General features: G+C 31.8%; 3 protein-coding genes and 1 pseudogene across 3 annotated transcripts; 2 read left to right on the forward strand and 2 right to left on the reverse strand.

Moving 5' to 3' along the window:
- Positions 1-1,203: 1,203 nt before the first annotated feature.
- On the forward strand, positions 1,204-4,387 carry LOC124832513 (uncharacterized). The gene has a single exon (XM_088113973.1). The coding sequence runs from the start codon at positions 1,257-1,259 to the stop codon at positions 4,116-4,118; it is 2,862 nt and encodes a 953-aa protein (XP_087970099.1). The 5' UTR covers positions 1,204-1,256; the 3' UTR covers positions 4,119-4,387.
- Positions 4,388-4,433: 46 nt separating this feature from the next.
- On the reverse strand, positions 4,434-6,154 carry LOC124832521 (coumaroyl-CoA:anthocyanidin 3-O-glucoside-6''-O-coumaroyltransferase 1 pseudogene; annotated as a pseudogene).
- Positions 6,155-7,329: 1,175 nt separating this feature from the next.
- LOC124832520 (uncharacterized) lies at positions 7,330-12,441 on the reverse strand. Its single transcript, XM_047306739.2, has 6 exons — positions 12,153-12,441; positions 11,327-11,708; positions 10,415-10,611; positions 9,696-9,840; positions 9,135-9,288; positions 7,330-7,777 (listed from the first exon to the last, which is right to left on the reverse strand). The coding sequence occupies exons 1-6, from the start codon at positions 12,191-12,193 to the stop codon at positions 7,752-7,754; spliced, it is 945 nt and encodes a 314-aa protein (XP_047162695.1). The 5' UTR covers positions 12,194-12,441; the 3' UTR covers positions 7,330-7,751.
- Positions 12,442-15,813: 3,372 nt separating this feature from the next.
- Positions 15,814-19,331, forward strand: LOC148199226 (protein COBRA-like). Its single transcript, XM_047306737.2, has 6 exons — positions 15,814-16,052; positions 16,878-16,957; positions 17,145-17,601; positions 18,191-18,350; positions 18,435-18,712; positions 18,883-19,331. Exons 1-6 carry the CDS (start codon positions 15,971-15,973, stop codon positions 19,086-19,088), a joined length of 1,263 nt encoding a protein of 420 aa, XP_047162693.1. The 5' UTR covers positions 15,814-15,970; the 3' UTR covers positions 19,089-19,331.
- The last annotated feature ends 5,870 nt before the right edge of the window (positions 19,332-25,201 follow it).

Genomic DNA, 25,201 nt, shown 5'->3' on the forward strand with positions numbered 1-25,201 from the left:
CTTGGATTTTCCTAAAGTTTTGATATTGACCAAAGATTTTGTTACAAATTATATACTTTGATTTTCATAAAGTTTAGAAGAATATGAAGTCCTTCAAAAGAAGGGTTCAATATTTTAAAGACTTAGGTTAGGAGCTTAATCAATGAAAAATATCTTCACAAAGTAAGATTAACATAGGAAATGACTAAGAGATAAGATCATAAAGTCATGGTTGAATGGAAGTTAGACATAAAAGCATAGTGCCAGCAAATGATCATTTCCACGTACGACAGAACCAGCAAGAACGCAGGAAGCTTCAGACTAAACGCGCTTCAAGGAATATCCAAAACACTTTGCTAAAAGCCACGTGGGTGTGACACTTCACAAATACATCGATTCAACGTACAAAAGAAGTTTGGATTGGAGTTTATGAAGTTAGCGTCAGGATTAAGGCAAAGACTAGAAATAGGATTGCACCCATACTTCTTTTTCTTTACCTAAAACGCACGATGTTGTCTCTATTATCATTTCATTGACTAGACATGTTTATTTTTAGTGAAAGTCAATGCACGTAGGGACAGAGCAAGTAATGGGAGTGGCCAGCAATTAACTGTTCAATGTGATGTCTTTTGTTTCTGATCACCATTTTGTCTTCCCTTTCAAATTGAAACAATAAAAAAACTTTAGCTTTTCAAATTGAATGGTCACTTTGTACCTTTTTCCGTGGAAAAAAAAATGAGAGAAAATGAATATAGAATGAAGACTTTTTCCAAAATGCAGGGTTGAAAGTATGGCAGTGAGATCTAACAAGAGAAAGCAACTTGAATCTACTTAAAATATATACTCTATGGGAACATCTCTGACGTTTTTTTTCTGAAAACAATCTTGATACTTCTCCATTTAAGAATTGGAACTTATGTTTTATCAATCAAATCTCCATTTCAGATATGCTGAATGAAGTAAGGACGAGTTCAATGTAAACACATCACAGTAGCTTGAATTTAAGAGTGAAGCTTTTTGGATTGTAGATGATCAAGTTGGCTTCACGATTAACACAAAGACCAAACTAGACCGGCACCCATAATTTTCTTACTCAAAATGCACTACACAATTATGCTTGTCACTGTCATAACTAAACATTTTCAGTCTTGATAAAGGTCAATTCAAGTGACTAGATATTCTGCATACACAGTTGATACTTGAGTATAAAACCACTTGGTGCATCTGGCTTTTTATTTGCACATTTCAACCTACAAGTTATTGAAACATATAAAACAATGGGGTTTCGTTGGTCTCTTGCTCTGTCAATCCATTTTCTACTGCTTTATTCACTGTTTTCATTCTCAGTTACTAATTGTCGTCTTTCTGTTAATCATACAAAATGCCATGAAGATGAAAGCTACGCCTTGTTGAAATTTAAGGAAAGTTTTGTCATTAGTAAGTCTGCTTCTTATAATCCTTTCGGTTATTCTAAAATAGCTTCTTGGAATGCAACCATAGATTGCTGCTCATGGGATGGTATTCGATGTGATGAGCACACAGGTAATGTCATCAACATTGATCTTAGTAGCAGCCACATCTATGGTACAATGGATGCTAATAGCAGCCTCTTTCACCTCAAACACCTTCAAAGCCTTGATCTTTCTGATAATGACTTTAATCACTCTCGAATTCCATCAAGGATTGGTGAGCTTCGACAGTTAAGATATCTGAACCTTTCTGGAGCCAATTATTTTGGTCAAATTCCACAAGAAGTTTCACATTTGACCAAGTTGCTGTCTCTTGATCTGTGTAGTTTATTCTATTCACCGGATCCTGTCAATCTGTTGAGTTTCAACATATCCACTCTAAGAAGCTTAATTCAAAACTCATCTAATCTTGAAATTATTCGTCTTAATTATGTGTCGATTTCATCACCTGTACCTGATATATTCATAAATCTTACTTCTTTAAAACAACTCAGTCTTTACAGTTGTGAACTATATGGGGAATTTCCAATTGGAATATTTCATCTTCCAAGCTTGAGATCTCTGGATTTGGGAAATAATTATCACCTCAGTGGTAAACTTCCAAATTTTAATTCAAGTGCACAAATTACCATGTTGCAACTCACTTCCACAAGTTTCTATGGTACACTGCCTGCGTCCATTGGGAATCTTAAGTCTTTGAAATATTTACTAATTTCACAATGCAAATTTTTAGGTTTTATCCCTTCCACATTTGGGAACCTCACTGAGCTTACTTATCTAGATGTTGGATACAACAATTTCAAGGGTCATCTTTCTTCTTTATTGGTAAATCTCACCAAACTAAGCATGCTGAGAGCAGGTTTTAATGAATTTGTTACTGACACCATCTCATGGATTTGTAAGCTGCCAGGAATAACTGATTTAGAACTAGACTTTGTAAATATTGGCTTCGATAGTCCACTCTGTTCTGCAAATCTCACCCAGCTATCTGTACTATCCCTACGTTACACCAATTTAAGTGGACAATTTCCATCTTGGATAATGAACCTAACCAGCTTAGGTTACATGGATCTTTCAGGAAATAATCTTCAGGGTGAAATTCCAAACTCTCTCTTCAAACTTGAGAACCTAGAAACTCTTTGTCTGTCCAGTAACTTGTTGGAAGGAGAATTAGAGCTTAATAAGTTTCTAATGCTCAAAATGTTGTTTTTTGTTGAATTATCTTTGAACAAGTTGTCATTAATTAGTGGAAAAAATTCATTCAATGCGAGCCTTTCTCACATTCAATTGTTAGGTTTGGGTTCATGCAATTTGAAAGAGTTTCCAAAATTTCTCCAGAACTTGTCTGAGCTGTCATATCTTTACGTGTCAGACAATAATATCAATTCATTCCCCAGTTGGACCTGGGGGAAAACAAGTCTTCAGAGGTTATATGCTTCCTATAACTCATTCATAGGAAGTATATCTCCACTGATATGCAATTTGAAATCTCTTATGCATCTTGATTTATCATTCAACAACTTAAGTGGCATGGTTCCCTCGTGTTTGGGAAGTTCTATGCAATCTCTGCAGACATTGGTGCTCAAAGGAAACAAATTGTCTGGCCCCATTCCTCAAAGATATATGGTGGCAAGCAGTTTGAGAATGATAGATCTAAGCAATAACAATCTGCACGGTCAACTGCCAACAGAATTGGTAAAGTGTAGAATGTTAGAGGTTATTGATTTCAGCCATAACCAAATTAATGATTCGTTTCCATGCTGGTTGGGCACTCTTCCGGAGCTGAAAGTTGGAGCTTTAGGTCATAATCATTTGTATGGATCTATAAGGTGCCCTGCAACGTTCTCATTTCCCAAACTGCACATCATTGATCTTTCTCACAATCAGTTCTCTGGAAACTTTCCTTGGGAAACAATCCAGAATTGGAAATCCATGATGGCTTCCAACGAGAGTAGATTGCAGTATGAGCTTCATTCAAACATCACGTTGTCGGGAAGGGTCAGTTGGTGGAGTAATGGTTATAGTTATTCGCTGACAATGTTTAACAAAGGGAGTGTCTTGGTTTATCAAAATCTCCAGGAGCTTTACTACTTGATAGCCATTGATCTTTCAAGCAATAAATTCTCTGGGGAAATTCCTGTTGTTATGGGAGACTTAACTGGACTTGTTTTTCTCAACTTCTCCAACAACATGCTTAGTGGCAGCATTCCTTCTTCCTTAGGAAAGCTTTCATACCTTGAAGCATTGGACCTTTCTTTCAATAGATTATCAGGGAACATTCCCCTACAGTTGGAAGAACTGACTTATCTCTCATACTTGAATGTGTCCTTTAACAACCTCTCAGGACACATACCACAACATAATCAGTTTGCTACATTCCAAAATAGTTCATTTATGGGTAACCAAGGACTGTGCGGGAGTCCATTATCCAAGAAATGTGAGAATGATGCAGGGTCACCGTTTATTCCACATTCTACATCTGATGATGATGATGATGATGATAAAGATTCAGGATTTTTTGTTGGATTTAACTGGAAAGTGGTTCTGATTGGGTATGGTGGTGGACTTCTTGCGGGATTGGCACTGGGATGGACTTTCAGTCAAGAAGTATTTGAATGGCTTAAGACTGTTCATTTGAGTTTTTATTTTTTCTTAAAGGAAAGGTTTTGAGCTCAGTTATAATATATAGGAAAGTGGAATTTACTGTACAACTTTTTCTTTTTAGGTACTTCTGAGTGTAGACTTTATTTCCCTTCGGATGTTGTGATTTTCACACTCTCTCTTGTTAACAAGAGTGTTTTGATTGTACTTTTACTTTTGGAATTATTAGTTAATGTAATTAGGAAAGACAACGATTACAGCAAATCAGGAGACTAACACTACCTATATGTAAATAATCTGGACCATCAAGTAAAGACACAATTAGAATTTTCCTTATATTTTCTTTGAATCAACGTAATATTTTTATGTATGAATAACTGCCACTAGACCAAAAGTATCTTTGATACAGACAATCATAAAAGGTGTTACAAATACATTATAGCTATGCTTGGTGCCATGTTCAATAACCTTGTCCCATAGAGAACAATAACATGACTATTGGAGAAGATTAATCTATGAACATGTGCTTGTTTTAATATAAAGAGACATAAACCTTCGGGCTTAATTCATATGATATGAATATGAATGAAATTTTTCAGTCAAGAACGCTAATTTCTGTGAGATGCTCTTCCAGAATGGTACTGAATTTCTTCATTTGACTCTTTTCAAGTGCTAACCCAACTTCAATTCGACCTTCTTTGTCTCTACAGTCAGAAAGGGAAATTGATCCAGAATTATCGACATTAACCACTTCACTCTTCTCGGGCTTTCCCCACCCGAAGTCCGTTTCATACACTTTAAGACTTGGAAACCCTGCAATTATTGTCGTGTGCTTCCCCAACGTTGCAAATTCAGTAAAATTAGACATCAATGTTTCAGCCCCTTCAAATGTTCCTCGTTGCAAATGTCTAACCTCACTACCAATAGCAATGGCTGCCTCCAAAATACCATTTTCTCCAACAAGCTTGCTCCTCTTGACTTCAGCATTGCCACAAACCAAACAATTTCCAAAGTATTCCAACGGAATGGAAAATTCAGGACGATTACGACAATCTGCCATAAAGGCCAAGATGTAGGACTCATCATTATTGAAAAGTACAGTACCAACTTTAATCTCTTCTGATTTCACCTTACAAAACCAAATCAAAGAACATGTCACCACAAAGGTTGTTATGTGTGGCAGTTCTAGATCATGGCTTTTGCATTTAATGGAGACCCATTTCTTGAGTTTCTCAACATGATCATGACTCAAGACAAACGTGTGACGCACCATGTCAGTAGGAACATCACGTATTTCGCCCTTGGACTCTACATTCTCTGGTAAAAAGTTCAACAGTTCCTGCAAGAAAATGTGCTTAAGACCTTTCGGGTCTTGAATGATATCCCTATTGTGCAATGGTATAGCAAGGGAAGCCAAAGTCAAGTCTCCATTGGACTTACAAACAGAGGCCCAGAATTTCATGAAGTGATGAAAAGATTTTCCATCAGCAGCCACGTGTCTGAAAGTGATGCATATGGCGAAGGCAGAATGGGGCATAACAGTGACCTGAATGGACATGAGAGGGATAAAAAAGGTGCCATCTTCTAAGGTTTGTGGTGGGGGCAAGACAGGAACAAAAGGGTGCAAAGCTGTGACATCTTTAGGGGAATCAGAGACAAAGGTGTTGAAATCTGCTGAGGACTCAGCTACTGTGAAGGAGAGAGAATTAGATTGTGTGTAGAGGATGTGAGGTGGGTTTGGCTTTGGAGGGAAGAGAAGGTTGGAAGAGAAAGGGAAGAAGTGTTGGAGAGTGAGGGAAAGAGAGTTCTTGAGAGTTGGAAGGAGAGTTTGGAGGAAGTGTTGGGTGGAATAAGGGAAGTTAAAGAAGAAGATACGTTTGAGAGGTGGACAACATAGCCATGGAAGATCGAAGAAAGTAAGAGGGATAGAGGTTGAAGGAACAGAACCTGGTGGAGGACGAACTTCACACTGTTCTATCACCTTCACTGTGTCAGCCATGGATTACAGGGTTGAACTTCGATTTGAATGTGTGAATTCACAGATAGACAAGAACAAAGATAAGAATGACAGACACTGTCCAATGAAACAAACAGGTTGAGTAATCCAATTTACAATTGAATCTTAATTCGCTAACTCAGTTTCTGACAGCTGATGTCAACTATTGTTTTTTAATTAGCATTAAATGAAATAAATTATTAACCAATTGTCTTAATTTAATTTTTTTAAATAATGAATAAAATAAATGTAAGAAATCATAATACTTCTTCCTTTGTTCCTCATGCTAAGGTATTGTTTTGAATTTTTCTAGTCTTTTTTTTTTATGAAATTCTTCTTTTATTGTCTTCTATATTGATAATTTTTTTATTAAAAGACTAGTTACTTTCTTGATTCATAAATAATAAATATTATAAATTATTTTTTCTCTTACAAAAACTTCAGAAATAAAATATTTAATTTTAAGAATTAATACTGTACTAGTATTATTTTTTTTTTCATACTTACCTACTTAGAGAATTTTTTAAAACAAAATAAAAATTGAATATTATTAACTAATTAACCAACTTTATTAAAAGTGTGAATTAGTCATCAATTTTACACATTTCCGACTAAAAAGAGTATATGTCGATTATAATAATTGTTGCTTATTATATTATTTTAACATTACAATATATAAACTAATAATAACAAAAATTTCAAAAACTAGTTCTTGAAAGGGCGAGTCTTGATTTGTTTTTACATTCTATCTTCTTAACCACTATTCATAATTTTATATTATTTAGTTCTCTTTTTCTAATGCATGGTATTACTTATCATAATTATAGACGTCAAACACCAATTTTTCGGATAAAGAATACAAACATTATTTAAGATCTTTTCATTAACTAGTACCCTAGTACTATAATTATAAATTTTATTTTATATCAAATTTATAATTGAGAATAAATACATACATATATATATATAATATTTTTTAATTTAAATTATTAATAAATAAATATTTTACAGACATAAATTATATTATGAAAAAATATTCAACAATTTATACTATTAACAATTTCTGTGAAATATTAAAGTTTAATTTAAAAACGAAAAGAAAAGCTATGAATTAAAATGGATAAAAGTTAGTAATCATTTAAAAAAAATGCTCTAGAATAATAAAAAAAAAACTATTCAATATAGCTATTTAATTTATGTATGAAGAAGATTTAGCATAAACTGAAACAAATGACAAATAGAAAGACTGGTGACACAGAATTTATTTTTCTTCAGAGATGGAGGTTTGTTTCAAATAAACATATTGAAAGATGGTTCAATAAGATTTAATAGTTCAAATTTATTTCACATTTCTTTACAATACATCTAATTGCAATCTATTTCCTTCCCTTCCATAATACAGTACCCAAGCCAATACTGTAAAAAATACCCCAAATCCAATATAACTAATAAAAAGAATGATACAATTCATTGTCTACTGGGAATTTTTCTATATTTATAGCCAGCAGGTGTTTGATGAGTAATCGTTAGCATAGGTTTACTGCAAAAGTTTAACTCTCGAGTCAGACTGATAAATGTTGAGCAGTCACTCCAATGCTGAAGAAGTAGCCGTGCAGGGTTATTAAGCTATTGTGTGCTTAGCCAACATCATCATCCTAATCTTGGTTAATCAATCAGTAAAATACAAGCTTTCAGATAAACTGCATCTATTCATCTTTTGCGCATACGCGTTCTGCACAAAGAAAAAGTTGAAATGCTTTTAGGTTAGCTATATATGGATACGGAAAACAAATACAATGATAAATGAGGATTCATAGTTTAGCATATTTGTTCCAAACTCGATAACCAATAACTTCACAATAGATGCTGCAGCAACAGAAAAAAAAGTAACCTATTCAATAAATATGCAAATAAGATAAGCATGAGAAAGGAAATCAAAAGAAAAATGCATGCAATCGGAAGATCAAATTAGTTTGTTGACATAGATTGTGTAGTGTCACAGCTAAACAATTTGTGAACTATTTTCTATAAGGCCAACAGGGATGACATGTTGAAGAGCTTTCACAGTGAACTTCGGGGAATATTCTAACAAACAGAACTATGTAAAGTATGATTTCCCTTTGTTAGAGAAACCTATAACAGATTGCTTCTTGTCAAGAACATGTAAACAGATCATTTATAAAAGCCAAAGTAGTTATTAATTGGCATATGTAATATGAAACGTGATGACCAAACCTTTGGCTACATTAAAGGAATACTAAAAAAGGATCTATACCGGAAAGTGTTTATCACAAAGAATACAGTTCAATAAAAAGAGCAAAGGAAATATCTAAATAAACATTAGGTGAAACATTAAAAGAACTTTTTTAACTATATTACTTTAATAAAAGTTAGGTTTTTTAGGAGAACTCAATGATGTAAACTTATCCACACGGGTGACCACCTGGTAGGCTAAAGTTTGGTTGTTCTATGATATATGGGCATTTTGATAGAAAGGGAATGCATGTGACTCTAAATATGTCTCTCTTTCTTCCCTGCCAATGTTCTTAGATAGGATTGTGTTAATGTCCTCTCTTTTGTTATTTGTTTATGTTATTCAAAACGAAGGAATTCCTGTTGCTGATATGAAAAAATATTGGACAGCTTTGCAGTATGATGCAGGTTTTAGCTACTCTAGCCCACTGTTTTCTTTTCTATTTTCTTCAATTAAGGGGGGATTTCTTATGCTCCCTCCAAATTTACTTCCTCAAATATATTGTTCTTCCACAATTTGAAGAATAAAGAACATTCTACTGTAACTAAATTTTATCCTTTCTACAGTAACTGCTTTTAGGTTCAGTTTCGTTTCAGTTGCTTTCTCAAGTGCAACATTGGAAGTAAAAGAACGGTGGGAGGGGGTCTAAATATAAGAACTAGGACGATGACATTAGATGTCATTAATTAAATTCATTATACCAAAACCTAAGTTGAAAAATTATTCCAATATTTGCTTGAACTAAACCAGAAAACACAAACAGATAATACACATAAAAAATAAGTACACATACACATAAATAAAATGTAATAACCAGAGAGGAAGAGTTTCTTACTCAGATACTCATAAGTCAATATCATTGAAGTGCCCCACGCTGACATGCTAAAGAATCTTGGGCCAAACCCTCTATAAAAGCCTTTCCAACCATCTTCGTTGATTAAATCTTTAGCAACTTGTTTTATAGAGGTTTTGTTTTCATGACCCATTACCTGGAGTGCAGAACTAGCCACTCAGAAAAATTTAAATAGGTGGTAATTGGAATAAAAAGTATTTTTGTAAGTTAAATGAAAACACTATGTTCATTTCATTCTTTTATTCTCCTTTTAGTCTTCTTTGGAGAATGAGGGTGCAATCTACCATTCACCAGAATAGTTCAATGAACTAATTCTGTGTATACTCTGAAGCAATAAGTATATTATTATCTCTCTTCATCTTTACAATCTAAAGAGAAGATGCTATGCACATAAAGAGAAGATGATGAGAGCCAAGAAAAGATTGATGAGCAGAACTATACAACAAGAGAAAAACCTGCTCTGGAGGATGGTAGTGATCAGTGATCACAGAAAACAATGAACTAAAAAACAGAAATAATCCGGTTCAATGAAATTACGCAAACCTGTAATCGTGTCTTGATAGTATCCAATGGGGTTGTTATGCAGGATGAAGATGCACCAGCAATAATCCCTCCCATAGCCTGAACCAACATTATTTTCTGCAGACTAGGAGTGTGTTCATCATATTTGGTATCATGACCCAGGAACCTGTTCATGCAACCAGGTGCTAACTGTTCTTAATATAGAAAGTTTTCCTGATAACAGAAATGAAAATAATATAGCAAGCACGTGTACTAAAAGTGCATTACCATATTATTTACAAAAGTCACCACGATAAACAATAGTGAATCAGAAGTCTACAGCAGAGACTGCTATTCTTTTGGCAGGGTTTCTCAGCCAAGAAGAAAATCTACCTTTCCTGACTTAATATAATTTTGCTGTCAGCCTGCAGAATGGCAGATGCAATTACAGCATCATACACTTCAATTGGTGTAATTCCATGATTACAAACTGAATGTTACGTTATCTGACCAAGCTCACATTGGACTTGAAAATATTTATCAGATTTCAATAGTACACAGTGACCGCGCTTTTTTCCATTTCCACATGTCCTAGGAACACAATAGGCTTCCATAATGGAAGACATACCTATAAGCTATGTTTGAAACTCGTGCATAGAGATAATAAATTTTCTTATCATTTGTCAATTGATACAATATAAAAATAACTTCAAAGGTAATGCAACAAAGATTCAGTTCTAAGACATATTATCATATCTTACCTCCAAATGACCCGTTGGCTTGAACCATAACTTGCCCACCATACTGCACTAGAAGGTGAATAAGTCATAACAGACAGACCAAACCCTCTATACAATCCCCGTATGCCATCAGATCTTAAAACCTTGCGAGCAACATCCAAACCCCCGCTGTACTGGGCATGGCCTGAGTATCCTTGCACCATCAACTTTTGGCTAACCTTAATATCATTCAATGTGAATTAGATATTAGAATTATCCAATGATGTAAAAGAAGAAAAAATCATCAAGAAAAGAAATGAGACCAAATTAATAAAATAAGGAACTTCTTTACCACAAAAGAAAGGCAAAAAATAAAAAATAGTTTTCTGTATGTTTCAGAGAATCAGCCATCAGAATGCTTTAAAAGAAGCACCAGTAGAAAACCATCACAGACAAAATATATTTATAGCACAAATAAACTAAAAAGTTTTCGATTTATAAGATGTCACATCATTATACAATGGAATACACCATAGGTAGGAAGACTAACACATCACTGCAAAACATAGCTTTCCATACTTCATTCAAAAAAAAATCTGAGCTTTAAAGAACAAATTTTGCATTTTGTGTCCTACGCTGTGAATTCAATAATATTACTTTCAAAATCTTAAACAAAAATGAGAACAAGAAACACTTATTTTGAATTGATTCAATTGAATCAGACATGATAGAAAATTAGTAAACTAAAGAGTTCCCAACTTGCCAAAATGTGTAATGGATTGTTGAGCTGCCGAAAGAGCATGTCTAATAGCAGAAAAGATGCATTTGAATGTATCATCATCATGTGCATATTATACATATAGAATGGCTGAGTTAGTCCAAAACAAAGTATTTTGAGTTCAACGATATAAACACACAGTAAATCTCAAGGTTACGCAAATTGGATTATCATACCACATCAATTGGTACAAACACAGATTGAGCAAAAATCGATGATGTCATGCCTGCAACTCCATTTGCAATGGCAGCTTGGGTAGTTTCAGATAGTCGAAACGGTTCAAGCATTCTGAAAGCAGCCACCTTTGTGGTCTCTAGAGTGGAGAGGAAAATTATTCTGGCAGGAATAGCACCAGTGATAACTGTGCCAAACCCTCTATACAGACCAGGGACGCCATCTGTTTTAAGTAGTCCTTTTACAACAGAAAACACACTTCTCTCTACGGCATCTTTTGTGGCAACCTGCAGCCTAGTTTTCACAACCGAAATGGGGTAAAGTGCCACCGAGACACCTGTAAAGAGTCCAGCTCCTACGACATAGAACCTAGTTTTATCTAGCCTGTAGAATTGGGAGAAATTCATTAGGATAAGCTTGTAGATGCAAATTTCATACCATGACCTCAAAAATGTCAAAAAACATCTGCAAGATATGTTCTTGATAAATCAAAGCAAGGGCAAGAAAGAAGATGGCACAATCTGTAAGGTACATTTTTAACTTTTCAAATATGGAACTTCAAAAAAAAAATTTCCTTTTCCTTTGATAAAAATTAGCTTACCCTTTTATAATTTTCACTCGATTCAGAGAATACAAACACAGCAGAAATCATAACTCCCCCACCCCCAAAATAATTAGTCCAAAGGAAGAAACTTTAGCGACCATGGTCTATCAATTTATAATTTCCGAATGATGGGTATGTCGAAACACAGAAAACAAGAACAAAAATAATAAAACAACAGCATCATTCAGAATATGAAAAAGGAGAAAAAGAAGAAGAACCAGTACTTGTCCCAGTTAATCTCGGTCTGACCGAAGGACTGGGCCATTGGAAGAATGCAAAAATCTCTCTCAGAATAGAATCTAAGAACACGATCCGAGGCAGGCTTCTTTGCCTTGTAAAATTGTAAATTGTAATTCAAAGAAAACTATATTTGCAAATAAGGGAAATGATTTGTTGAAAATTTGGTGAAAAGGCTGCGGCGTACGCGGGGTTGTGTCTATGTTGTGGGAGAAGCACGCGTCCCAATTTCATTTCCTCCATTTTTATTTTACTTTGACCATTCTCTATTTTCTTCCTCTGAACGCCAAAATGGAATAATTTAATTTAATGTATAACCACAGACAACTTATCTAAGGTAACTGAATCTTTGTGTAGAGGAAGAAGATTTCATTCAAATTATTTTTTACTAAATACTTTTGTAAAAGAATTTACAATATTCTGTATACAAATTAAACTTTATTCGTTTTTTTAACTTTATTTACTCAAATAAACTATTGAAATGTTATTTTCATTCTCATATTATTTGTCCTTTAAAACAATATAAATTTGTTAATGAACTACGTAAATTATAATAAAAATAATATTTATTGCAATATACTCGAAGTGGGGATTAAATTTCAAAACTAATCAATGACTTCAACTAATCAATTGCATCGTGACATCATTACCCTAACCACGATGTAGAACAACGGTGGATTCTTATTGGACATTTGAATAAAAAATTTGAGGAAAAATACAAAAATTAAAAATATATATATATATATATATATATATATATATATATATGGGGTTTGCTAACGCGCGTACGCCTGTTTTTCAGTTGGTACATTTTAGCAATGTGTACCGGATTTTAGTAGACAAAAATACCCTTATATATCATGGATTCAAGTTTTAAGGTTAAGGTTATTTTAATAATTTTCATTCTCAAAACTTAAAAAAAAAAAAAAAAAAAAAAAAAACCCCAAACCCTTACTCACTTCTCTCATTCCTCTCAATCCTTTCTCTTTCATCTCTCTCACTCCAACCTAAAATCAGAAACACTTGCCTTTAAACAATTTGTCTTTCTAAAGAGTTGAGTCATTAACATATTCACCTTGAGGCAAAGGTTCATTCAAGATCTCTTCAATTTCACCATCTTCACTAATTTCTCTAATTTCATCACCTGCATATGTTGAATCATCATCTCTAAAAAAATCCCTCCAGGCCAATTACCAATTCTTTCGGATGTCATTATGCTTGTGAAAATTAGATAAAATTAGATAAAACAAAAATTATAAAATAAAAACTCATTATAAAATCATTTTTTGTAAGAAATTGTTTAACAACAAGTATTTCTGATTTTTTTCCAGGTCAATTACCAATTCCTTTATACTTGTGAAAATTGGATAAAATTAGATAAGACAAAAATTATAAGATCAAAACTCATTATAAAATCATTTTTTTGTAAGATTGTTTAATGACAAGTGTTTCTGATTTTTTTAATTGGGGCTACAGTAGGGTGTTTCTGATTTTTTTTAATTGGGGCTACCGTAGGGATGACAGAGAAAAGATTGGAGTGAGAAAGATGAAAGAGAAAGGGTTGATAGGAATGAGAGAGATGAGTAAGGGTTTGGGGTTTTTTTTTTTTTTTAGTTTTGAGAATAAAAATTATTAAAATACCCTTAACCTTAGAACTTAGAATCCATGGTATATAAGGATATTTTTGTCTACTAAAATCCGGTACACATTGCTAAAATGTACCAACTGAAAAACAGGCGTACGCGCGTTAGCAAACCCCTATATATATATATATATATATATATATATATATATATATATATATATATATATATATATATATATATATATATATATATATATATATCGGAAACGTAGCTAGGGTGCATTGGTCATTATGGGATTTATCAACTGTTCCAACTATTAATTTGATAAAAAATACTATATTAAATAAAATATTTAATAAAAAAAATTTGTTTAAAATGAATTTTTAATTAAAAAATAACATATATAATTTTAAATATAATATTATAATAGACTATGGTTTTATATAATTTACTACAAATTTATTATATTAAAAATTAAATTTTAAATTTGTATGAATTTATAAATATTAAAATATTAATTTAGAGTTTAATATTCATAAAATTTAAAATCTTAACCTTGTATCTGTATTCGATAACAATTATTTATTTTATTTTATTTTATTTATTAAATATTACTTATTTATCCAATCGAATATCTTGTACTTCAATTTATTTTGAAATTCTTTTATAGATTTTTTTTTCACCCGGCCATGTTTCAAGTAACATTTGCAGATTTAAAATTTAAGCTTTACATTGATGGAGGTTTAGAACCATGATAGCAAAGAGGATGAAATTAAAAAAAATAAAACACATCAAAACTTATAAAATAAATTGTTTCTAAATTAATATTTTTAAAAGATACAAAATAAAAATAATAATCACCAATTTTACATTTCAGTTTAAATTTAAAGAATTCATGGTAAAAAATTGAAATTTACGTCAATTAATTGTTTCCAAAGTTCTTATTATTATATTTTAAAAATAGAAAATGAATAAATTATGCTATTTATTAATTACTTTTAGGAAAACAGTAACAAACAGTGATTGAGAGATAATTAAATTCAAATAGTTGAAAAACTAAAAGAAGATAAATGTTATTTTTTGATAAAGACTAGTACTCTAAAGAAAATTGTGGCATGCAATTTCTAAAATTTAGATATTACTCCTTTATTATTTGTATTCTTGAAAGTAGAAATATGTTATAATCTTATAAAAAGAAAAGTATACAAGTAATCTTCAATTTCTAAAACAATATCTAGCAAATATTAATAAGGTCATTTTACAAACTACTCTTAATTATAAATTTTATATAAAATAACTTACTGTAAAAGGTAAAAGTCAGAAATAAATATGCCATAGTCTAGTATTTTATATAAAAAATTACTATTTATATAATAAAAACTATAGAAATGAATATTTTACTATAAATAAAAATAATATTATTTATATTCTTGAATTTTTAAATAAAAACACTTATACTACTAGAGAAAAAAGTACTTTATGGATCCATATTGTTTTAAAAATTTCAAAAATTATATATGTGTAAGTTTCTTTCCACTACGTTTTAGGTTTTTTTTTCTACTCTTTATTTTTTATTTTGTTATATATATTTCTTTAATTGAATTACTATTCATTATTATAATTTTTTTACTGACACTTTAAAATATTATTGAAAAAATAGGAATAGATTTTTGTAGGTAGAAGAATTTATTATATTATATTGTTATAAGATGACTTATTAAAGGAGTTAACTAATTTAACTATATTTCTGGACTAATATTAATATATATATATATATATATATATATATATATATATATATATATTAAAATTTAAACTAAAAAATTCAGGGCCCAATCTTTCGAGGAGCTCCGTTTCTGCATTTATAAGCTCTATCTTCGAGGAAAGTTACTCTGCAGATTTTGTTGACTTTTATATAATGTGTACGAATTTTAAAACGAGCTTGAGTTTCTTCTACTAAAAATAAGAAAATTTAAAAAATAAAAATTCAAAAAATTATCTTTAAATTTTAGATTTAGATGGGAGGTAGTTTATTAATAATGAATCTTCCCTAAGTAATGGATAACACTAAGCACTTTGTATTTCAATATATATAGACGCCAGCTTCTGCATCCTCTTATTATGCAATGATGTGTTTCTACCAAAGTTAGTCTTCAAAAGTTTGTTGACTTCGAGGTCAGCGCTTGATCTGCTTCTGGTGCAAAGGTGTTGCTAAAAAAATGGCCTTCTCTCTGCTACCAAAATTAACTCCTTGCATTTTTTTCTTGGTTCTGTTATCTTCAACTTGCTTCACTTCAACAGGTTCACCCCATTGCCATTGTTTTCTTTCTTCCTCGTCTATTTCTTCAAATTGTAATTGCTTCCGTGTTTTTTGTATAATGGGTTGTTCAGATTTCCTTAAATGGACAACCTTTATAATGTGGTATTCTTTAATGCTGTATGGACCTTACGTTTTGTGGATTTTGATGTACATATTTATGCCTGAGAAAGATGCTACATTTCAACTTGATAAGTTAAACGTGGAAACTTTGTATCATTTATTAACTTCTGGCAGCTAATCTAGTTGCTACCAAGTATATTTAGTTTGAAGTGAGTCGTTTAACTTGATTTGATTCTATGAAGATCTAGATATGGAACAAAAAAGTTATATAAGCTTGTGTTCTGATTATGTTGTTATAAGAATTGTTGCTTTTGCATTTGAGTTTTCTTTGAGCCATCTGAGAAGTAAATTTATGATTTGCTTTATTGTTTTCCCCTTTGGCGTTTGAAATATGTTTCAAGTTGAAGCTTACACGAGATTTGTCCCAAGAACTCCTGCAACTGGGAAAACTGCCCGTGAGTTGGTGGTCACCAGTAGAGATTTTTTTTTTTTGCTGTAAATGGAATAATTCGTCATGAATCATTCTATAAGAAATAAATATGCAAAGATGAAGAACTATAACTTCACCCATAAAAAATATATGTACTTGTGCTTACTTCTTGCCTTTGTTTTAATGACTACATAAGCAAGTATAGCAATAGCCCGTAGAGTAAATTATTGGAATTTTTAGAGGTTCAACATTTACTTTGCTTACTTTCTTTTCCTTTTAATCACTTTCCACATGATGTTAGTTGTTTATCTTTCAGATGCTTATGATCCGCTTGACCCAAATGGGAATATCACAATCAAATGGGATGTTATGTCCTGGACCCCTGATGGATATGTCGTAAGTACATTCTCTTACAATATCACCCATTAATGTGAGAACATATGTTGAACATTCTGCATGATGCTGAAATGTCTTTTTTGCTTTTCTTTCCACTGGTTTGGTTCCATCTTTTGTAATTAATTTGCTTTGGCTGAATTTTGTCCGATGAGTCACTCGAAATTCTAAGAAAGAATTGAATGTACAGGCTGTTGTTACAATGAACAACTTCCAAAGATATCGTCATATTACTTTACCTGGCTGGTATCTAAGGTGGACATGGGCAAAAAAAGAGGTAATATGGACCATGATGGGAGGGCAGACCACTGAACAAGGAGATTGTTCAAAATTTAAGGGAGGTGTTCCACATTCTTGTATGAAAAATCCAACAGTTGTAGATTTGCTTCCTGGAACACCTTACAATCAACAAATTGCAAATTGTTGCAAAGGTGGGGTGCTTAGTTCATGGGTGCAGGATCCAAGCAGAGCAGCAGCATCTTTTCAACTTAGTGTTGGTAGAGCTGGAACCACAAACAGAACTGTTAAACTCCCAACAAACTTCACCTTGGAAGCACCTGGACCACGTTATACTTGTGGACAAGCTAAGATTGTCAGACCCACTAAATTCATTACTCCAGACAAAAGGAGAGTGACCCAAGCACTGAGTAAGTTTTAGGATTTTTAATCTCATTTTCACATTTGTGCAGTCAGTATGATCATCTATTTTCATCCTTTATCAGCCTCATTTTCTGTTGTTAGCAACTAGTAATTAAGGATTCAGAGTTAATTCTTATTCTCCCTATAGATGTGGGTTTGATTCTTCTTAAAACTCTTTAGTCTTAGTGAGCAAATTTCTCCAGGAAGATCTCCTTGTTTCAAGGGACTAGTTGACCAATTGTGATTGAGTAAACTGCTTGTGATTTAAGTTTGTGAAGTAGTCCTTTGGTCGGCCATTATTGGTAGCACCAAACATGTCTGCGTTTGAAAACCTAATGATTTAAGTGTTGTGTTAAGGTGGTCATTAGCTTGTGGTTTTTAGTAAAGATATGTTTCAAGTGTTTCTCCTCCTAGGATTCCCAAGATACTACTTCTCTTTACCAATCTCATACTCTTGATAATTAACCACATCTAGGACACAAGTAGCTAATTCTCTGATTCAATTTAAAACCAATTGAAGCTTACAGTTGTTATAAAGAACTGTCAGCAAATTGCTACAAGTTATTGTATCCTTAATATCATTATTATTTATTGCAGTGACATGGCAGGTGGTATGCAGATACTCACAATTTCTAACTCATAAAACTCCCACTTGCTGCCTCTCACTTTCATCTTTCCATAATAATACTATTGTGCCTTGTCCAACATGTTCATGTGGCTGCCGAAGTAACTCATCTCAGTCAGGGAAATGTGTAAAGTAGGTTTCCAATCTCCATTGTGCAGTGTCGTGATTCATGGATACCAAGTTGTAGTAAAGTCATTTTTTCTTCTGTGGTTACAGTCCAGGTACACCACATTTGGCCTCATTTGTATCTGGCTTCGGGAAGAACGAATTTTCACCTACGGTTCAATGTACCAATCACATGTGTCCAATCAGAGTCAACTGGCATGTTAAGCTTAACTCCGAGAAGTACTGGCATGTGAAGATTACTATTACTAATTTGAATTACAGGATGAATTATTCTGACTGGAACTTAGCCATTCAACACCCAAACTTTAACCATCGGACTCAAGTGTCCGGTTTCACCTACAAGCTAATGACTCCTTATGCTTCAATAAGTAAGTGTGAAATGATCCTAATTGTTTGTTTCAAAATTCTGGAGCAACACATTTTCTGAAATGCTGCTAAATATTTGTCAGTTCTTTCTTCATCATAAAATATTAAAATTTTGATCTTGTTTTTGGGAAAGTAGAAGGTAATTAGCGATTCTAAAAGTTGGTTTTAACAGATGATGCAGCAATGTTGTGGGGAATGAAGTCCCAGCATAATGATGTTCTCATCCAAGCTGGCCCGAATGGGAAGGTTGAAGGAGATGTAGTCTTCCGAAAGGATAAAGCAACTTTAAGGTTTGATAAGGGATGGGCTTTCCCTCGAAGGATCTACTTCAATGGTGACACTTGTATTATGCCACCACCCAGTGCTTACCCCTTTTAGAGTATTATGAGATTGCAGTCTTCGATCAACAAGAGACACTGTCAGAAGAGTTTGCTGAAAGTTCTTCTGCATTACTTCTTTTAAGACCATAGTATTTTCTTGTTGCTTTAAAAGGTCAATAATGTTGGTATTCCAATATAATTATGCAAGCATCGTGTAGTGCTTCTAATTTAGAAGACAAATCAAAATTTCAATAAATAATATTTAAAAAAATTGAAATGTTTTGTTAGTATTGAAGAACAATGTCAAACATCAGAGAAGTTATTTTCATCATGATATTGAAGATGCTGATATTAGAGATGTATTGAGTATTATAACATTATATATATTTTAGAAAGTTTTAGGCCTTGTTCACTTGAATGGATTTGGAGGAGAGTGATTGAGAAGATTTGAAAGTAAATTTTTTTAATCTATCACATGAATTAAATCCTACACTAATTCTCACAAATTTTAATTTCAAATTTTCTCAAATCCTCTCAATCACTCTCCTCCAAATTCATTTAAGTAAACAAGGCCACAAGGATTTTAATCTAACATATACTCAATCTTAAAATTAATCAATAAAAATTGTTTAAAAAGGCTAAAAAAACATGTGAAAAAAGGTTTTATAATTATGTTAATGGACTAAGATTTTATATAATCAAAATGAATTGATTTTTAGATTTTTAGAACAAGATAATCGACTATTAAATGTGCTATAACATGTTAAAATAGAGAATAAAATTATATATTTTCAAATGTTTTTAAGAATTAAACGATTAAATTCTTGCATAATCTATTATATTTGTTTTCTAAATTAGATTCAAAACTAAAATACATATCATGATTGTTTAAAAAAATAATTATTTTTCAAATTTATTAAGAATATCAATTATCAATTTAAGTTTTTAATTAGTGTTTCCAAAACTTTATAAATAAATAAAAAAATCATTCACTCTTTTAAACATCTAAAATCACTTTGAAAAGCAAAACAAATTCAAAACATTCGTCGATGTTGTGCTATTAAAACTAACTTATGATTTGTTTCTTTTGTGAAATTTCATATATATTCTTTCTTTTACTAAGTTGTAAGAGTGTTTCTCATTAATATTTTTTTGTATGATTTTAGGTTGACATCCTCTTATAATATTGTTCAAAAGACATACATTTTGAGTATCTTCAAGAGTTAATTTTAAATAACTTGTTGACTATTAATATTGTTGTTGATCAACCCTTATTTAGGTTTCATCTTATAATCGTTTATCGGTTATGTTTTTCTTAGTGACATTCTTCTTATTGTAATACATATATATGTTAGTATTTCTTCCGATTGTGAATTAATGTAATCAGTTTTCTCTGGTTTGTTTTCTCTTGTCTGTCATTCTTTTCTCTATTCATGTGTCTTGTTTGTACTTGCGAGTGAACAAAGAAGCTTTGGCAATATGTCATGGAAGAAGAACTTGGAGCACTAAAAAGGAATAACACTTGGAAACTTGTAAAGTTATCTAAGGACCAGAAGGTGATTGAATGCAAATGGATCTTCAAGAAGAATGGTGAGATTCTAAGGGTTCAAAAGGCTCAATTCAATGCAAGATTGATGGCAAAGGGGTTTACCAAAGTCAAAGTGTGGACTATAATGTGATTTTTGCACTTGTGGTAAAACATTGCTTAGTGAGAATTTTGATGTCAATTGTAAACCAATTTGATTTATATATGGAGCAATTAAATGTCAAGATTGTTGTCCTACATGTAGATTTGGAGGAAACAATATATATGAGCCAACCAAAAGGGTTTTCTCTTGATGATAGAGTATGTCTCCTGCAAAAATCCTTATACGACTTAAAACAAATTCCTAAGCAGTGATATAAGAAATTTGATGACTTCTTAATGAAGTTGAATTTCAAGAGATGCAACTATGACAATTGTGTATACATAATAGAAAAAAGGAGATTGCTTGTACATATTGTTGTATGTAGATGATATTCTAGTGGCAAGAAAAAACCAAGGATGATTAATGATGAAAAACTTACTCTAAATTTAGAATTCGAGATGAAGGATCTTGGAAAAAGCTAGCCAGATCCTTAAAGTAGACATCATCAGAGATAAGTTGCAAGGTACCTTGTTTTTGTCTCAACAGGTTTATTTGAGAAGTTGTGGAAAGGTTTAGGATGTATGAAGTTAAACCCATGAGCACACCTCTAGCCCATCATATGAAACTTTCAAAGAGTTAAGACATCACGTATGATGATGATAGGAAGAAAATGAAATCTATTCCTTATGCTAGTGGAGTAGGCAACATTATGTATAGAATGGTTTGCACTAGACTAAACCTTGCACATGTTGTTAGTATTGTGATAAAGTTAATGGCAGAACCCATACATGCATATTGGGAAGCCCTGAAGTAGATTCTTAGATACTTGAATGGATCATTAACTTCTGGACTCCTATATTAGAGGAAGACTCGTTTTAAATCCATCATTGAAGGTTTTATTGATGCTGATTATGCCAGATGTCTTAATACTAGAAAATCTCTCTCAGGATGTGTGTTTACTCTACTTGAAACAATTGTGAGTTAAAAGGCAAATGTCCAATCTGTTGTAGCTTTGTCCATCACAAAAGCATAATATAATGTATTGGTTGAAGGAAAAGTTCTTTGAACTTGGATTAGAACATAAGAGTGTCCAAATCTTCTGTGATAGCCAAAGTGTTATTCATCTAACTAACCATCAAATGTATCATTCAAGAACCAAACATATTGATGTTAAACTACATTTCATTAGAGATGTGATTGATTATGGTGTCATTAACGTAGTGAAGATTACTTCTAATGACAATCCAACATATATATTAACCAAAGTGATACCTAAGAATAAGTTTGAAAACTGTTTAAGCCGGATAGGTTTAAATCAAATTTGAAATTATAGAAATGATTGTTTTTAAACACCATCTTATAAGTGTCAAGGTGGAAATTTGTTGTTGTTTGACCCTTCATATAGGTTTCATTTTATTATCATTTTAACGGTTTTGTTTTCTTAGTGACATTCTTCTCATTCTAATACATATATACGTAATGTATTCCGTCCAGTCATGAATTAATACAAATTAGTTTTTTTTTTCTGGTTTTTTTTTTCTTGCCAATCATCCTTTTCTTTGGTCTTTTATGTCTTGTTTTACGTGAATCTTAACAAATATTTTGCTAGTGAGTATTTATACAAAAGTTGAATAATTAAAATTATATATATATATATATATATATATATATATATGGGGTTTGCTAACGCGCGTACGCCTGTTTTTCAGTTGGTTTTAAGGTTAAGGGTATTTTAATAATTTTCATTCTCAAAACTAAAAAAAAAAAGAAACCCCCAAACCCTTACTCACCTCTCTCTCATTCTTTTGAACCATTTCTCTTTCATCTTTCTCACTCCACTTCAATCTTTTCTCTGCCATCCCTACTGTAGCCCCAATTGAAAAAATAAAAAACACCCGCCGTTAAATAATCTTATAAAAAAATGATTTTATAATGAGTTTTCATCTTATAATTTTTGTCTTATATAATTTTATCTAATTTTCACAAGCATAAAGGAATTGATAATTGACCTGGAAAAAATCAGAAATACTCGTAGTTAAACAATTTCTTACAAAAAATGATTTTATAATGAGTTTTTATTTTATAATTTTTGTCTTATGTAATTTTATCTAATTTTCACAAGCATAATGACATCAAAGGAATTGGTAATTGGCTTGGAAAAAAATTAGAAACACTTGTTGTTAAACAATTTCTTACAAAAAATGACTTTATAATGAGTTTTCATTTTATAATTTTTGTCGTATATAATTTTATCTAATTTTCACAAGCATAATGACATCCGAAAGAATTGGTAATTGGCCTGGAGGGTTTTTTTAGAGATGTGATGACATATGCAGATGATGAAATTAGAGAGGTTAGTGAAGATGGTGAAATTGAAGAGATCTTGAATGAACCTTTGCCTGAAAGATGAATATGTCAATGACTCAACTCTTTTCAAAGGCAAGTGTTTCTGATTTTTTTCAATTGGGGTTACACTCGGGATGACAGAGAAAATATTGGAGTGAAAAAGATACGAGAGAGATGAGTAAGGGTTTGGGGTTTTATTTTTTTTTTTTAGTTTTGAAAATGAAAATTATTAAAATACCCTTAACCTTAAAACTTAGAATCCATTATATATAAGGATATTTTTGTCTACTAAAACCCAGTACACATTGTTAAAATGTACCAACTGAAAAACAGGCGTACGCGCGTTAGCAAATATATATATATATATATATATATGATCATTTATAACCCACATTATTATAACTTGTTTTTTTTTAATCTTTCTTTTCCTCTACCATCCTTTTGTTTTTATTTATCTTTTATCAAACTTAATTCGTAAATCAATTATATTTAACTTTTTGATTGAAACAATGTTCATGATTTTTTGAACCAAGCTGGCTCTAAAGGCCATGTTCAAGCAGAGCTGCTCTTCCCACATGATAACGTAACTTGTACTTTTAGCAGCAGTTCGAGTTTTCCTCGAAAGATTTATTTGACAATTGTGTGAGGCCACCACTCAGTTCTTAGCTGTTTTAGAGCTTCATAATGAGTTTGCAGAGCTTGTCGGAAAATTTTCTTCATATTTTAGAGTAGGGTTAAGTATCAAGCGGTATGAACGGTTCAGATTTAAAATGGCTACCCAATACCAATTGACCTTGACTTTCTTTGTATCCAATATTATTGTTACTACGTCATTTGTTTAAAATAAACTATCAATATTATTTCGCCAACATAAAAATAATTTTTATCATATTTCCTTGATAACATTTCACACTTGACGATATTTTACTCAAAAGTGCGAAATTGCAATTTTATAAAAACACCAACAGAAATACTTTTCTTTGAAATAATGCCACATTCTTTAAACCTTCCCAGAATATCACCGAAAATACGCCCTAAAACCAATAAGTTTATGAAATATTGAAAATTTCTAAAAACAACATTCCTAAAAGATTGCATGCATGTATGCATAATAGTTTTATTTCCATCAAAATAATTGAAAAATCAAAGCATGAAACAAAATAATTAAAAAAGGAAAAAGCATGCGAGAGACTTCACCGCAATAACAGCTGGCAATGACATTGGTGTTTCTTATATTCTTACACTGTCAAACATAAGATGACAACTTGAGGACACAACAATTCTTACCTCACACTCTCAGTTGCCAATTTTCCAGACCTTCCCTGCCACTATTTCTTTCTTTGTTTGGTTGGTTTTAGTTGTCTCGTGCTTACCAAAACGACAACAATAATAATGTTCGATATATCATTCTACTCTCTTATTTTTGGGCTTATCAAACTACAATAATACAAACCACTGTGTAAATATTTTTAGTTCAAATATTCAATCGCATGTTTGTGCTATCAATTTCCCAAAAAAGAAAGAACCACATTTAAACACCCCTATAGAAGTGGGTCTAATCTAATTGTGTCGGTAAAGCATATATAAGTACAAACACATTAATATATATACATATATATATATATATATATAACACAACCCTACTGTACTGCATAAAATGCCCCACCGACACAAAAATCCATTCTGTTCACACAAGTGTGTCCAACCACAAGACGGCACGTGTAATTGTACTTGAAAGAGGATCGATTTCTTTAATTAGGAAAGTAAATATGATGCAGAAGAAATTATGAAAGAGCTGACCAAATGGGAAGGGTTGCTTTCGTGAATCTGCAGACTTAGTTGGTTTGATAATGATGGGGATTAGCAATAGCTGTTTATATCATTAATTAATTTGCATTAGTCTACTTCTTTTTGTTCTATTATGCAATTAAAAGCCATTCATATGGTAGGTGCAACTAAATTTTTTTATTTTATTTTTATATTTATATTTGGAAAACATTGCAAAAGTGTATATTAGTTTAGGTTCGCAGTAAACAAAATACTAAATAGGAAAACATGTTTTACAAAATAAAAACTGTTGCGTTTGGTGAAGCAATTGTTAAACAATAATAGTCATATACTTTTTATATTAAATAATTTATTCGACTAACTGGGAGGAAGTTTTGCATTTTTGCTTATACACAGATGAAGCCAATTT

Source organism: Vigna umbellata, chromosome 4 (assembly GCF_029865625.1).
Source record: "Vigna umbellata cultivar VRB3 chromosome 4, Vumbellata_1.0, whole genome shotgun sequence".
Taxonomy (NCBI): Eukaryota; Viridiplantae; Streptophyta; class Magnoliopsida; order Fabales; family Fabaceae; genus Vigna; species Vigna umbellata.